Raw genomic sequence first — 15,604 nt, 5'->3', positions numbered from 1 at the left:
TCAACATACCACACATCTGACTGGAATTTCTCATGAGATGTCATTAGTAATGTTTCTTCTTCCTTCTCCTCTATAAAGTTAGACATTTCTCCTTTACCTTTGTAGTTAGGCAATTTTTGTGTAGCACTTAGAAGCATAATGACCAAACTTATGGCATCTATAACAATCTACCGTGGATTTTTCAGAAATTCTACCTCTTCCTGGTTGATGGTGAGGAACTGAGGATTGCCTTTAAAGTTCCTGCTGAAATTTCTATTTCCTCCACCTCCATGTCCTATACCTCTACCCCTATCCCTTCCTCTGAAGTTATAGGAATGGGTATTAGTAGAAGTCTTCAATGCTTATTCCTCCGTTGTTGACCTTTTGTGTGTCTTTTGTTCATTAACCAACAAGGAACTTTGAAGCTCATCAAAGGAGAGTTCATTAGTGTCATTGGACTTTTCAATTGAGCATACCACATAGTCAAATTTTGGTTGAGTGAGCGTAGAATTTTTTCAACAATGAGGGTTTCTCCCATCTTTTCTCTATGAACATGCATTTGTTTGCAATTCCTATGACCCTTGGACAATAGTTAGTAACTAACTCACTTTTCTTCATTTGCAAAGTTTTGAAGTTCTTTCACAAGGCTTGAGGTTGATATTTTTTCTTCTTCATTGAATCCCAAATATCCTTGGAAGTTTCTTTGCAAATAATGGTTTCCAGGATAGAGGGATCAATGACTTGAAATAAGAAAATTTTGGCTCTCTGGTCTTTCAACTTCATTGCAACAGTAAGTTTCATGCCTTCCTCTAGTGTTGCAATACCATCTTCAACCACTTGCCAATACTTCTTGGATCTTAAGAGATTTTCCATTAATTACAATTCTACTATAGAAAAAAATGAGGTAAGTGGCTTCTTTTACTGTTTATGCGGATGTTGAAGAAAAAAGAGGCAAGTGGGTTCTGTTACTGTTTATGAGGTTTGAGCAGAGAAAAAAAAGAAATGTGAGGAAAGTGGCTTTTGCTGCCACAGAAAAATGAGGAAGATAGTCTGGCTGATCACGGTAGTGTTAATAGAAGAAAGATTTGGTGCAGAATAAAAAAAGGAAATTTATTGCAGACCATACAATGCTAGTTCTTTTTCCTTTCTCTCTCTCTTGCTCTTGATACCAATGTCAGTAGGAAAAATGAGATGTTAAGGTGGGAGAGACAATAAAGACTTAATGATATAGGAGAGTGAGATGGCAATGTGATGCAGAGGCAGTTCCAACCTCAACTACAACATGTCTATTTAAAACCCAGGAGCAAGAAGAGTAGGCACAAAGTAAAGAAGAAGAAGAAAAAAGTTGATTGCACAAGTTTAGTATTCCACCAACTTTGTATGTGATAATAATGAGGTATATTTTTCTTGGGTTGGGTTGACATGTGGTTGAATAAGGTTTGGGCCCAATAAAATCGTCACCCTAATGGGAGTATATTTGAGATGGGCTCTTGCATTTGCCCATTTATTTGACATGTGGTTCCATTCATTTACATTTACTATTATCATCTTTACATTGGGGAGTGATACTTTATTCATATTTGTCTTTTTCTTTGTCTCAAAGTTAATTATAAGAGAAAAAACCAAGAAGATATTGTCTAGTAGCATTAAATTCTTAAAAAAGGTGAAGCATTCAATTTTTTAGAACACAATTGTTGATAGAGATAATTAAAAGAGATGAATTTCTTAATCATAAGTGAATGATATCTTAATAGAATAGTTTGCATACTTAAAATTAAGGTAATTTTTTTTGTACATCTCTCATTTTTGGGTAAGAAAGTGAATTGAAACCCTTGGTTTTGGAAGTGGTGGTGGTGGTTGCGATGCAAGAAGAAGGAGAGAAGGGTTTGAAACGACTTTCATCATTTGTGATTGAACAAGAACCCTTCTCTGATCAAGATCTTCTACTCATTCAATCCATCGAATCTACCTTCCTCTCTAACAACAACAACAACAACACAAGAAAAGGAGTAGCACGACGTCGTTTGCCACCTTCACTCGTCGCTCTCCAACACCCCAATGCTTCTTCTTCTTCTCTCAAACCCTTTCCCTATTCATCTATGAGACTCCCTCCATTCAAATTCAATGGCCGTATTATATATAGCACCACATTTCATGATGTTCAAAAAGCCACCACTCACATCTTCAATACTCTTCAACACATCAAAACACAAATTGCTCTTGGACTTGATATTGAATGGAAACCCACCTTCAAAAAAGGTACCACTTCAATAAAAATCCATACTTTCTTTCATGGCCATTGCTTAATATCCTTTGATTATTGTAATAGGTGTTCCACCTGGGAAGGTAGCTGTTATGCAAATATGTTTCAGCAATACTCATTGTCATGTTCTTCATCTATTTCATTCTGGAATCCCTCCAAATTTACGACTTTTGCTTCAAGATCCTTTATTTCTCAAGGTTGGAGCTGGGATTGGTGGTGATGCTCATAAGTTTTTTAGGGATTATGATATATCTATTAAAGGTGTTGAAGATCTTTCTTTTCATGCTAATCGAAAGCTAGGCGGAGCTCCTCGGAATTGGGGTCTTGCTTCATTGACTGAAAAACTTTTATCCAAACAGGTACTTTTTTATTAGTTCTTTCAAGTTCAAAAATCTAACTAGAACCATAGATTTTTCCAGTCTTATAATGTCCGAGTGCTCAAACATAAGGTTGCGACCGATACTAAGAGTCGAGAGGAACATAGTTCTGTAATCAGTTTGATACAAACCTTAGGAGAACCACACCAGAAAAAGTAACCAATGTGGTTGGAGAGCCTGAGGACATACAAACCCCATACTACAATCCCACATTTAAGATGCCGGACTCAATTCCCATATATTGCAATTGCATCCTTACACTCCACACCCTCCATGTGAGCTGGTTGTGCACTAGTGCTTCGACTAGTCCCGGGCAAGCACTAAAATGCTGGTGTCACCACTCATTGCGCACACTGCTCGTTGGTTGAAAGCTCCAATACAAACTGGTACAAATCTTGGGAGAACCACATTTACTTTATTGCACATAGGCCGTAGTTCATTTCTGAATAAACCCTTGATTTTTGTCCTTGTCAATTTAGGGGCTTGGGTTTTTCAAAATGCTGCTTAAGTTCTTGAAAGCGAAAAGTTTCTGTCTGACCAGCAGAATTTGTAAACTGGTTGGGAACATTGAAATAACAAAATTGAATGTCAGAGTAATAACATTTTTTCTTTAGTTTATTTTCTCCTCACTTGATTATCTGTTTTTGTGCTTTCACACATGATAGGGACAACCATTTAAGTATTTAATTTTCATATGACTGTTTGGTCATTGCTCTTTTTTAGTACCCTTTCAACTGCATTCTTGAAAAAGATGAAGAACTATGTTGGGAGGATAGTTATGATGTTTTTTTAAATTTGCAGCTTAAAAAACCCAGCAAAATCAGACTAGGAAATTGGGAGACTCCTACTTTGTCAAAGGAACAACTAGAATATGCTGCCACAGACGCTTTTGCTTCTTGGTATCTCTATCAGGTAAACAATAAATTCATATCACCAATCTATAATTATAACCTCATTATCTTTTCAAAATATTAAGTAATGTCATCAATCTTTCCATGTTATTGTCACTTGATAGAAGGAATTCTTTCATTCTTTTGCAGGCAATTAAAGATCTCCCAGATGCTGAAAAAATTACTGACAGGCCTAGCAAAGTTGAAGGTGTACTGCAACAATGATCATATCTTTAGTCTGTGTATCAAATTTCAATTTCTGTTCCAATCTTTTGAGAATGCCCCAAAGAAATCAAGCCTTCTGGGATTTTTTCCAGCTATTGCTCCATAATTTTGTATTTGTTTGATGATGGATGATTAACTAAGGGAGAGAGAATCAAAATGATCACTTTGCTTTAGGAAATACTCCCCAATGTTCATTTTAATGTGTCATACATTAAACTTAAACATTGATCATTTATGGTGCAAGGATAGCATTATCCTACTTTATAACACCATAATGATGTCTTTTATGTTTCTTATGTGCTGGAAAGTTTATATTAATCAAGGGAACTTTGATTTAGCACCACTGAAGTTAAGAGGGTAATGATTTTTTACTTGTATAGCTTTATGTAGTAGTATTTTTACTAAAATTAAAAAAAATGAGAGAATACTTCAATAACCATGCCTATAAAACTATGCACTATTATCAATGTTATAAAGGATGTGAACAATATCACCCTTTGGTGTGATATCGTGATTCTGTCATTACTTTAAACAAGAAGACTATTGCAGATTCTGCCTTCTAAACCACTCAAAGATCTAATGTTAGTGGTTGTACCATCTGGGTAGAGGTCCCTCTCAAGGACCAATTAGGCCCATACTTTCAGGAGCAAGGTGTTGAATACTTCATCCTTGAGGCCCACTCAGCATGAATAAGTCATTACCCTTCCTTATACATCATCAATCATTATTATGACCACTCTAGATAAAAGGAATCATCATGGAACTCATTGGTATTCTAAAATATCTAGTAGGCAAGGCCAAGGAAGCATGGACACATAGAATACATACACAGGATATGGTTATAAGATATTATAGAATATGGGTAGAAGTTTTGACTTATACAGAGTATGAATACATTGATTATTTGATTATGCAGTCTTATTCTCATAAGTGAAGATGTTGTTTTTAAGTTTTGAACCTTCAGGTCAAAAGACAAACAACTTTACTATTAGCATCAACCTCAAGCCATCAATAAATAACTAATTACAGGAAAGTGTAGGGGTTAATTGTCATTCTATGATCTTTGTTTGTTTCCCAATCACAATGTGACTGAAGATGATGTATGAGCTGCTACCTTCCCATTGATAAATGAGACTCAATTCATTAGCAGACATCTCCCATCATCACTGTAACACATGATGTTAACAACTCTCACTTTGAGGTTGAGAGAGACTTTTTAATAAACATGAGTGAAGGTTTTACATTGGGACAAAGACATTAACAGTGGAGGAGTGAGAAAGAGTAGTATTTTTATTCCATTAACCAACGAAGTTGGGTCAAATAATAAGGAAACTCCATATATAAAAGCTAGAATTGATAAGAGTACATACAAGTTTGGTCCAACCTCATTAACCCTTATACGACTACTATAACTAAAAAACAAAAAAGTACATTAAAAGTATTGGTCAAACTCAATAATCCTTAACCGACTATGATAGGGAACCGTGATTTGTGGGACTTATTGCTAATAGAATCACGTCTAAGAGAGACAGAGCTTAGACTTTAGTTAAAAACTGCCATAGACTATATTTGTATATACTATGAATAGAAATCCTCTATACTTACTTGGTGGAGAATTAAATACATTAATCTAATTTTTAACATTTTGCTTTTTTAGGTATCTAATAGAACCTTAAACTATAGACCAACATTTTGTTGATATCTCTGTCAGTTTTGAAGAAACTTCATTATTATTCCTCTTTACACTAAGTAACCTTATGTGGTCATATTAGTACTGCAAATGGGGTGGAAGTTTAAATCTGAACTTTATCTATAGACTATTTTAATAAAATGGTATTTACGGAATGAGAGTCTTATACTATTCAAAAAACAAATAGTGACCCGTTCACAAGAGTCCTAAGCAAGATCTAAGTAGTACATATGGTATATATAGCCTTATCTATGTAAGTGTGGATAAGTAATTTCTAGAATTTGAACTCATAACTATATACTTATTAAGCGCAACCTTATAGTAGTGGTGGCATAAAACTCTAATTCTAAATAAATTTATTTAAATGTTGATGATAAAAGTATTATGAATTGTGTTGAATAATAGTTTAATTTATGAACTAAACTCATTTTAGCATGTACTTATCTATAATGAGTAGCAAAGGGCCCTTCACATATATTCATTCCAATTCCAATGCCGACACAAGGAAGGTTCTGCTGCCGACAGTGTAAAGGATAAGGCAAAAGTTGATGTCAAGAGGCAAGTAGGTACATTTTAATAACATGTGAAAACGACAACTCTTTTCTTAAGGTTTTGGCAATTGGAAAAGAGAAAAAAATGTATGCATTGATAGTGTATGAGTTTTATACATTATTATTGTATCATCACCATTGATTTTTTATTATTGTTGACTTTTCAAAAAAAGATAATCCAAATAAACGTGGATGATGAAGTATATGTGTATAAGTATTTACACTGTTAGTATATACATTTTATACTCATTGCAAAATACTAATCTCAACATATCATACTAACTATGTCATTTTTTTCAATATTTTTTAGTCATGTCATTTTTTTCAATATCTTTTACTAAAAAATAACCAATTATCAACGACGAATTCTTCTCAATCATGCAAAAGAGAAAAGAGGAAGGAATAATACAAGTAACTATAGAAACAACATTAAAATACATATACTCTTTTTTGTACTTGGATAAAAATTCATTTGATAGCATGCATGGCCCTATTTCGTTAACTTTTTTGTTTTGTTTTTTTAGATAATGATTGGATCAATTCTTGACCATGAACATTTTCTAAGCCAGGAACATGTTTTTTTTAACTTCCCCCAATACTCAGATTTAAATATATGTAAAGCAGAGGCAAGAATAATTCTAATCCAGAAGTTACTCATTCTAAAATTAATATAAAAAATATTGAATAGTTAGTTTGAGAGGGCAATGCATAACATAGTAACATTATCACCATCCTAGCACATTCAAATTAATTATTTAGGATTACTTTTTAGATGAGATATTCACTTACTCCAAGAGTAAGTTTTTTAAACTAGCTCTGAATTTTATAGACATCTAATAGTTATTTATTCTGGATTCTCATTCTCCTTTTTAATATATTAATAATATTTTTAACACGGCTACTTCAAGTACTATTTTAAACACTTGCGTCATTTTTTATTCCATATCCAATTGCATTTACATGCTATATAGGTTCTTAATTTGTGATGGAAATAAACGATATGTCTTGCTTTGTTTTCCCATCAGGAGTGCATGTCTTCTTTGTTAAGAGAGAAGAAGAGGTGGAAATTAAATGAGATAGAAATTGGTAGAAACGTGATGGAAAATAAAACAATAGATGCTGGATTTTATGGAAGTCTAATGATTGGAGATTAACTTTGTTCGGTAGATGATTACAATGTTAAACAACACGACACTTAGAAAAGTTCAAGTTAATTTTCTTTTATCTCAAGACAACAAAGAGAGTATTAATATATGTTTGAAACAATGTTGTGAAACCCAAGCAGAACTTTAAATTGGAACAGGTCTGGTTTAATCGGTTAAATTGTCTGATTTGACTAAATGATTTTATATACAAATTAATAGTTTTTATCTATAAATATATAATTATATATAAATGTAAAATTTTATCTAATTATTAATATTTATGTATAATTATATTAAAGTGATCATATTGAAAAAAGTCAAATCATCTTTCATACTATAGATCTTGTGAAAGAGTCTGTATTAGAAGGGATGGTGACACATATCTTTAAAAAAATTAACATCATAGATTTTAGATAATTCTTTTTTATAAATCATCAAATATATTACAAATCAGGCTGAGATATCCTGGCCAATAGTTTCATTCCGTTCTCAGAAGTTATCTCGATCAGTAGAAGCGTTGAGAAATTACAAATCAGGCTGAGACAAAATGTTGGAGAAAATAAAAAGATTTAATCTTTGCAGAATAATTGAAGATATAAAAACTGTAAAGTCATCAAAATTTGTTCATACATTATCCCAAACACTTTGCAGAGGACCATTCTTTATATTTGGCGTTACTATCAGACAACTGTTAGAATATCCATAAAGCAATTAATATGTATCCAATATTTCTGCAAATTAATAATGGCCTAGTAAGTAGTAACCAATTTGATGTACTTCCATGTGATATATTATTAGTGGCATATCTACAACCACAATGCTCCATTTCTAAGGTATCCTATGCCCATGGCTTATACCGAACAATCTTGTGTGCTTCATTTAAACCATATATCATATATGTCATGTGGTTTGATCCAACATTGAAACCCCACTTTTACATCATTCTCCTTCTTTGGTGTAACGTTTATTAATGATAATCCTCATATATCCAATAATATACTATTGCTGATTGATGTTCTTCCAATAAGGTTTGTCCAAATCACAAGTCAATAAAATCGTAGAAAAATATACTAGAAAATCAAAGAGATATATTTATGTTATTTTTCATTATTTATAAGCCATTTATTGATGACGTATATGCAGTGCAATATAATTTATTATAATCAGGCAAGCAAGGGTAGACTTGTACATAATTCTTAATGCTAGTTGTTTGGTAACAGGTTACCTTATTCTCTGCTACAAATAATATATAAGATTCCCCTCAACTATTGAAAGTTGTGACCATTAAAGATTGGATGAGATTTCTTTGGTATAAATTTTCAAGATATCGATATTGAGTCGGACCAAGGGTTTGTTTGGATGTATTAAAAAGAATGAAATATGGCTAGGAATGAATCGAATAACTTGATATTTGTTTAAAACTTGACTCGTTATTTAGCTCGTCAAATTTGGTTGATGAACCAAATGAGTCGAACTTGAGCTGAAAATTAATCTCATTAAATAAAAGCGTCGAACTGCAGCTGAATATAGTTCAACTCTTTAGATTCATGAGTTGACTCATTATATATATATATATATATATATATATATAAACTAATTTATGTATATAACCTTGTGTAGGATTTTTTTTAATGAATTAATTATTTGAGAAGATAACCATTTGAATAGGATAAATCTAGGATTGAAGAGCTAGTGAAGATGATTAATCTTGCATATATGAAAGAGGATACTCAGGATCAATGGAGTGAGATTCAAGATGTGGCATCAAACACATTTACAATCAAATTCGCTTATAATATTATTTGGCAATAGGGTGACAATGGAGCAAACGACAAAAATGACCTTCACTCGATTTGGGAATCTGTGGCGCCATTGAGGCCTCAAATGTTAACCTGGAGAAGTATATTGGAAGACTTTCCTATAAATTAAACTAAACATGCACGATTTTGAAATCAATGGGCAAGATTTAAGATGTATCTAATATAATATGCAGACGAAGTGGATCATTTATTTTTCCGATACCACTTTTCTTATTTGGTGTGGCCATGACTCTATTATTGTCTGCGTTTCAATTCAGTATTTCCATCAACCGGAAAAGAACATATTTTACAACAATCTCTATTAGTAGATGATAAAAATTTGCGGAAGTGTTGACGGTGATATGGATGGCGAAATTTGGACAATTTAAACTTGTAGGAATGTAGCAATTTTCATTAGAAAGGACACAACCACGAAGGATATAGTTGATGTGATAAAACTCAAATCATGACTTTGGATCAAAGGATAATACAAGTTTGCAACCATGTTTTGATTCGAATAGAATACAATCCAATTCTTTGTTTTTAGTGTTATTTGTAGGTGAATTTAGATGATATGAACCCCAAATGAAAATATTTTTATTATAATGGGATAAGGGACTACGTCTGATGCAGATATTTAGCTAGCACTCGCATGTGTAATATTTTATAAGTGTCTTATTTTCCTTGCAACAATTTCTTAGTCGTAGTGAGGCCAACTTTATTGTGAAACTAATTTTGATAGCACTCTATAACTCTTGGCCTAATAATACCTTTATAATTAAGTTGCAATTAAACACTGCATTAAAGTATTACTATCATCGAATAATAAAATACACAAATGTAACCTACATTAGTAATAAAAATTAGTTTCTCATCTTCAATCAAATATAAAATGAGTTGAAAATCTCCATTTAATACTAGTGGGACTCCATATATAGTAGCCAATATACAAATAAAAGAGGTGGTGAAAGAGAAAAAGAGTAATTAGATGATTTTTATGAGGACCCATACATCGAATCATAATCCTTTGTAATTATTCTCAAAGAGAAGTCAGATAGAGTTGAATGTCAAATTTCCTACTTGATCATATTGATATTATATGTACGTATTAACATTTTTGGTCATGGAAAGAGTTTCGGATAGGAATGAAAAAGATAAAAGTTTTGGTATAAATATGATTTTATGCAAGTGTTCGGGTCATTCCAGAAAGGGTAACGTGGACAACCGACCAAGGCCGTTCTCATATTTTATTACACAAAAAATTCAGAAGAGTAATAGTGTAGTTTATATTACATAATAAGTGTACTTTTTAACACAGATTAAATTTGTAAAATATATATAGTAGCAAGCAATTTATTAGCAAATTGGCTTTAATGCATGCATAATAACAAATTGACAAGATTATTATACAAATAGTAAATATGTAGAAATTATATTATTACTGAATTTGCTATTGTCGGTGGCCAATGGTCTCGGTGACACAATTATATTGATCCATATCGTGAATGTGAGGAATTGAAACACGTTCAGAGTCTGAACCTATTGACTTTGAGTAATAAATCTTATGCATATGCATTCCAGAACCCAAATAGATTTCTATAGTCTATTTCCACGTTCTTGTACATTATATTCTACTACAAGTTTGGTTATTAGCCAAACCCTCTAATTTTTATAATGCTTTTGCAACAAACTAAGAATTAATGAAATGAACACTACTAGTGGATAGTGGTGTATGGTGCATATATACCATACTAATAGTAGAAAAGTCACTTCACTCACTTGTCTGTTACTACCCACAAGTTAGTGGATACAACTACAAGGGTGTGATGATGTGGATGGCATCACATGTCCCGATTTATGTCTTACTTGGTGTATCAAGTCAATCACATAGCTCAATTTATTTAAAAAGAAGAATTATTAAAACAGAAATTAATATTTTAATATTATTTTGTGATGTTTGGTTGATAGAGAACAGAGAGACAAGAAAGTTATAGTACTAGGGATCCTTGTCATGATGATGTTACGTTGTTTTGTGAATTGCATAGCACATGGTATACCATAGCTGGCATTGTCAAATGCCCAATATGCCTACGCACTTCAATAAAAGAAAAGAAGAATACCATATTTATGAGTTGTAATATTATTGAACAATTAATTTATCATGAGAGCAGCAATTACATTATTACATTATTTACATAGATATAGATGAAAACCACTGTGTTGGTTGGTTCCTCGGTTATACAAAAATGATTTTTTTCAGAATCAAGTTTTCACAATTTTGTTGATACTTTTTTTGGATAAAAAAATAAGGGACCCATCCTTTCTCTTTCTTATCTTTTCTTTTATTCTTTACTCAATAAAGAAAATGTTCAACTTGATTGATGGCACAAATATCATGGTTGTCAAATAAAAGTAGTCATCTATTACTCCCTAAATTTTAGAAATTGTTATTTTAATCTCTTCTTGAAATATATTTTGGTCTCTTGAAACATAAACTCTATTCAATTTTGTCACAAAATTATAATTATTGCACAAAGTTGAAGTAATATTTATATTTTCCTGAAGCTGTGATTTATGTTTGAGTTTTGTATCTGAAAAAGTGTAGTTAGAAAGTTAGTCTTATTATATTGCAGATATTCGAAGCTAATTGTGATCCCTATTATGAAAAATGCATATAATTTTTTATGTTGATCAAGATATCACCCATTCTAAATTCAAACAAACAAAAGGAAATGTAAGCATAAGTCATATAATCTCCTAATCTTTTATGTATTATTAGGATCTATTTGAGTTATAGATGACAATTTTATCAACTAATAACATAGAACAAACAGTTTAGCCAAAATTTGGTGGTGTCCTAATCTGATTTCGAGCTCAACCAGAATGGAGTATAAAGGCTTATTTTAATTCAATAAAAAATGATCATTAAAACCTAATAACAAACCTATTTCTAACATAATCTAGTGAGCAATTTCAAACTTATCATGCGCTGCCAAAATACCAATCTCAAATTTAGGGACTAAATGGTAGAAGGAGTAAAGGGTTTACTACATAAAAAGATGTATTGTTACAAAATATATCTCATAGTAACCTTAAGCAAAAAAAATGTTTAATTTTTTTAATTATGATATGCTTTTATTATTGGGGATAAAATTTGAGATATGGTTTAGAATAATAACTTTTTGTATGTTTACTCTACATTATCTACCAACAGAATGGAGATCTTTTGTCTATGTTTGTCTCTCAATTGGTGTAACAGACCAACTAAAAACATCATTCAATCAAATAGAAAAATTATAGATGAAAATTTTTATTACTTGATTTCATTTGATTGGATAGAGACAAAGAGTAACATAGTTTTTGGGATAGGTGATCTGAATTCCTAGCTACCAATAAGTTTTACTAATATAAGAAAGATTTATTGTATCAAACAATGCGTAAAATATTATCATGAGCTAATAAAAACATGATATCTTAATTAAATAAATTAAACTTTCATTATTTAAAAAAAACTTTATGACATGATTTAAATATGCTTTCACACAAGATATCCTTCTTCTTATATAATGTGATAGTGAAAGTAGTTAAATAGAAATAAGAAAGAAAGTGGTCTCCACTCTCCAACCATTAACCAATCTCACCCATCTCTCTTTCTCTTTCTCTACCCCATCCCATTATATTAATCTTCTCACACACATCAAAACTTGAGGGCTCTAACCTCAAAAATCATCATTCAAATCTAGCTTCCCATTGTGTTAATTGCTCTAACTTGTATCCAAACACACACAAATCTAGTACTACTAGGTCCAACATCATTTGATCAATCAAATATGATGTCTTCTCCACCAGACACAAGCAAGACCATAAAACTAGAACGTTACAATTCTTACATCAGAAGACTTAGCAGCACAAAGCTTCTTAATGCTTCTTCCAAGCTTCTCTTTCGCACCACTCTCCTCATAGCACTCATCCTCGTTTTCTTCTTCATTTTCAACTACCCTCCACTCTCTTCATCGGAAAATAACAACAACAACCACCACCACCACCGCCAGCTCCACACGCGCACCAATTTCCTCTCCTCTGCGTTCGGCGGTGGAGCAGCATGGGAGAAGAAGGTCCGTCATTCCTCCACTCCTCGGCGACCCAACGGTATGTCGGTGCTGGTGACCGGTGCGGCTGGGTTTATCGGGAGTCACTGCTCGTTGGCACTAAAGAAGCGTGGAGACGGGGTGGTTGGATTTGATAACTTTAATAGTTATTATGATCCATCGTTGAAGCGTGCACGAGAAGCGCTTCTTAAACAGCATGAAATATATATTGTTGAAGGAGATTTGAATGATGCGTTGTTGCTGTCTAAACTCTTTGATGTTGTGCCCTTTACTCACATCCTCCACTTAGCAGCTCAAGCAGGTATGAATCTCAATATTCAAGTTTGAACTTAGATTGAAATCATTGCCTTATTGATGGTTGGAAGCTCCCAATGATGAACACTCTAAGACATGATATTATCAATATTAATACATATATGTATATTTGTTATGTTGTATTCTCTTTAATTCTCTCATGTTTTATGTATTGATTCTTTGTAGGTGTTCGTTATGCTATGCAGAACCCACAATCCTACATCAAATCCAACATTGCTGGATTCGTGAACCTTCTAGAAGTTGCAAAAAGTGTGAAGCCTCAACCTGCTATTGTTTGGGCATCTTCTAGTTCCGTGTATGGACTCAACACTGATAATCCATTCTCCGAGCTTCATAGAACTGATCAACCAGCTAGTCTCTACGCTGCAACAAAAAAGGCTGGCGAGGAAATAGCACACACTTATAATCATATTTATGGTCTTTCTCTCACAGCATTGAGATTCTTCACTGTTTATGGCCCTTGGGGGAGACCCGACATGGCTTACTTCTTTTTCACCAAGGATATCCTTCACGGCAAAACCATTGATCTCTATCAAACACAGGTATATATATACATATATGTAGCACAAATCAAACAACCAAACATATAATTTGATAAGTATTAGTGGTGATATTTGTATATGCATATTTTCACAGGATGGTAAGGAGGTGGCGCGTGACTTCACATACATAGATGACATAGTAAAGGGGTGTCTGGGGGCGGTAGACACGGCGGAGAAGAGCACCGGGAGTGGCGGAAAGAAGCGGGGTCCAGCGCAGCTAAGAATATACAACCTAGGAAACACATCACCAGTGGGAGTGGGGAAAATGGTTGGAATAATAGAAGGATTGTTGAGCACTAAGGCAAAGAGGCACGTGATCAAGATGCCTTCAAATGGTGACGTACCATATACACATGCTAATGTCACTTTGGCTTATAAGGATTTCGGATACAAACCCACCACTGATTTAGCTTCGGGCTTGAAGAAGTTTGTTAAATGGTACGTTGGTTATTATGGGATTCAACCAAGGCTTAAAAAGGATAACCATGTTCAACCCCAAGATTCTTCTTGATTGTTACATCATGTCCTTTTTTTCTTCTTCAATTATTATTTCTTGTTCAGTCATGGTATTTTTACACTATTTTTTCTTCACACCTTTTTTACAACAAACTAGGGTATGATTTGAGATTATGATATGATGGGTAATTCGATTGATAACATAACAGTTAGCAAAATTTGGTCTTATGGTCGATTGATTAATTTTGCTAAGTGTTATATTATAATTGGTTGATAATCTCAAGTCATGTAATAGTTTTCTATTTTATAATTATTTGATTTGTTTATCAATGATTATAGAAAATGAGTAAAAAAGATGAGGTGAGAAAAAAGTATGAGAATAACATTTTGTTGTGTTAAATGTTATTAAGTATTGAAGTGGTCCATGTGCAATTGTCAATGGATGAGGATGAGGGATAAAAAGATGAAGTGCATGTGTTGCTGGCTGGCTGGTGTAGAATTATATAGATATATGGTATAGAAAGAAGGATATAGATGTGAAAGAAAGGGAAGAATTGTGTATATTTATGAACTTTGTAATAATGGTGGGTGGGGTCTTCTAAAAAGTTAGTAGATATCACCCTTTGCTTATTCATGATATAATTTCAGAAAGAGAGAACAAAAAAGAAATGTTGTTTCCTTGAGCATATTATGTGGCATCAACAACTTTTATTTTCTTGCCTTTAATACTTTATGATTTATAATTTAGAGTTTTCACCTCAACATTGGATTTTATTATTACTTTTCTCTTACTACTCATTGTTGGGATTTTGGAGAAGATTTATGTTTGATTACAATCTGAATCTCCTTGTTAAATTTGTACAACAATCAACCTTTTATCATTTTGGGTGAGTAATTGAAAAGAGACAATAACATTTGAGTTAGTATAAGTATATATTTTAAGGAGAAAAAGTAGAGTGAGAATACTTATTCTTTTTTTATGGATGACTTCACCAATTTATACTAAGCTGAAGTGGTCTGGAATTTAATGGAGCTCTTACATCACCGCGGATGACTTGACTTTTCCTTTTTGGGCCTATCAGATAACACTCTTCTAGATTTGGATTACACTTGTCGTGTGGGCAACGTGTTCCTACAGTTTTCATGTGGTGTGGTCTTACCTTTGACGTGAAAGGAAATTTTCGTACACAGTAGGTGCTAACTTGGTCATGTCCTACCACTATCATCATTTCCCCGAGCTAGATTGGTCTTCAAAGTATGATT

General features: G+C 32.9%; 2 protein-coding genes across 2 annotated transcripts; both read left to right on the top strand.

Moving 5' to 3' along the window:
• LOC109344109 (Werner Syndrome-like exonuclease) lies at window positions 1,776-4,071 on the top strand. The gene is made up of 4 exons (XM_019582733.1): window positions 1,776-2,238; window positions 2,309-2,601; window positions 3,421-3,531; window positions 3,660-4,071. The coding sequence occupies exons 1-4, from the start codon at window positions 1,842-1,844 to the stop codon at window positions 3,732-3,734; spliced, it is 876 nt and encodes a 291-aa protein (XP_019438278.1). The 5' UTR covers window positions 1,776-1,841; the 3' UTR covers window positions 3,735-4,071.
• Window positions 12,527-15,024, top strand: LOC109344108 (UDP-glucuronate 4-epimerase 6-like). The gene is made up of 3 exons (XM_019582731.1): window positions 12,527-13,329; window positions 13,509-13,885; window positions 13,980-15,024. Exons 1-3 carry the CDS (start codon window positions 12,750-12,752, stop codon window positions 14,394-14,396), a joined length of 1,374 nt encoding a protein of 457 aa, XP_019438276.1. The 5' UTR covers window positions 12,527-12,749; the 3' UTR covers window positions 14,397-15,024.

The sequence above is a fragment of the Lupinus angustifolius genome, chromosome LG03 (assembly GCF_001865875.1).
Source record: "Lupinus angustifolius cultivar Tanjil chromosome LG03, LupAngTanjil_v1.0, whole genome shotgun sequence".
Taxonomy (NCBI): domain Eukaryota; kingdom Viridiplantae; phylum Streptophyta; class Magnoliopsida; order Fabales; family Fabaceae; genus Lupinus; species Lupinus angustifolius.
The sequence above is the reverse complement of the archived record's forward strand: the minus strand, read 5'-3'. Positions and strand labels throughout refer to the sequence as shown.

Coding starts and splice junctions, on each gene's coding strand:
- LOC109344109 (XM_019582733.1), top strand. CDS start 1,842: ATGCAAGAAGAAGGAGAGAAGGGTTTGAAACGACTTTCATCATTTGTG. Junction 2,239..2,308: donor GAAACCCACCTTCAAAAAAG/GTACCACTTCAA, acceptor TTATTGTAATAG/GTGTTCCACCTGGGAAGGTA. Junction 2,602..3,420: donor AAAAACTTTTATCCAAACAG/GTACTTTTTTAT, acceptor TTAAATTTGCAG/CTTAAAAAACCCAGCAAAAT.
- LOC109344108 (XM_019582731.1), top strand. CDS start 12,750: ATGATGTCTTCTCCACCAGACACAAGCAAGACCATAAAACTAGAACGT. Junction 13,330..13,508: donor CCACTTAGCAGCTCAAGCAG/GTATGAATCTCA, acceptor GATTCTTTGTAG/GTGTTCGTTATGCTATGCAG. Junction 13,886..13,979: donor TTGATCTCTATCAAACACAG/GTATATATATAC, acceptor ATATTTTCACAG/GATGGTAAGGAGGTGGCGCG.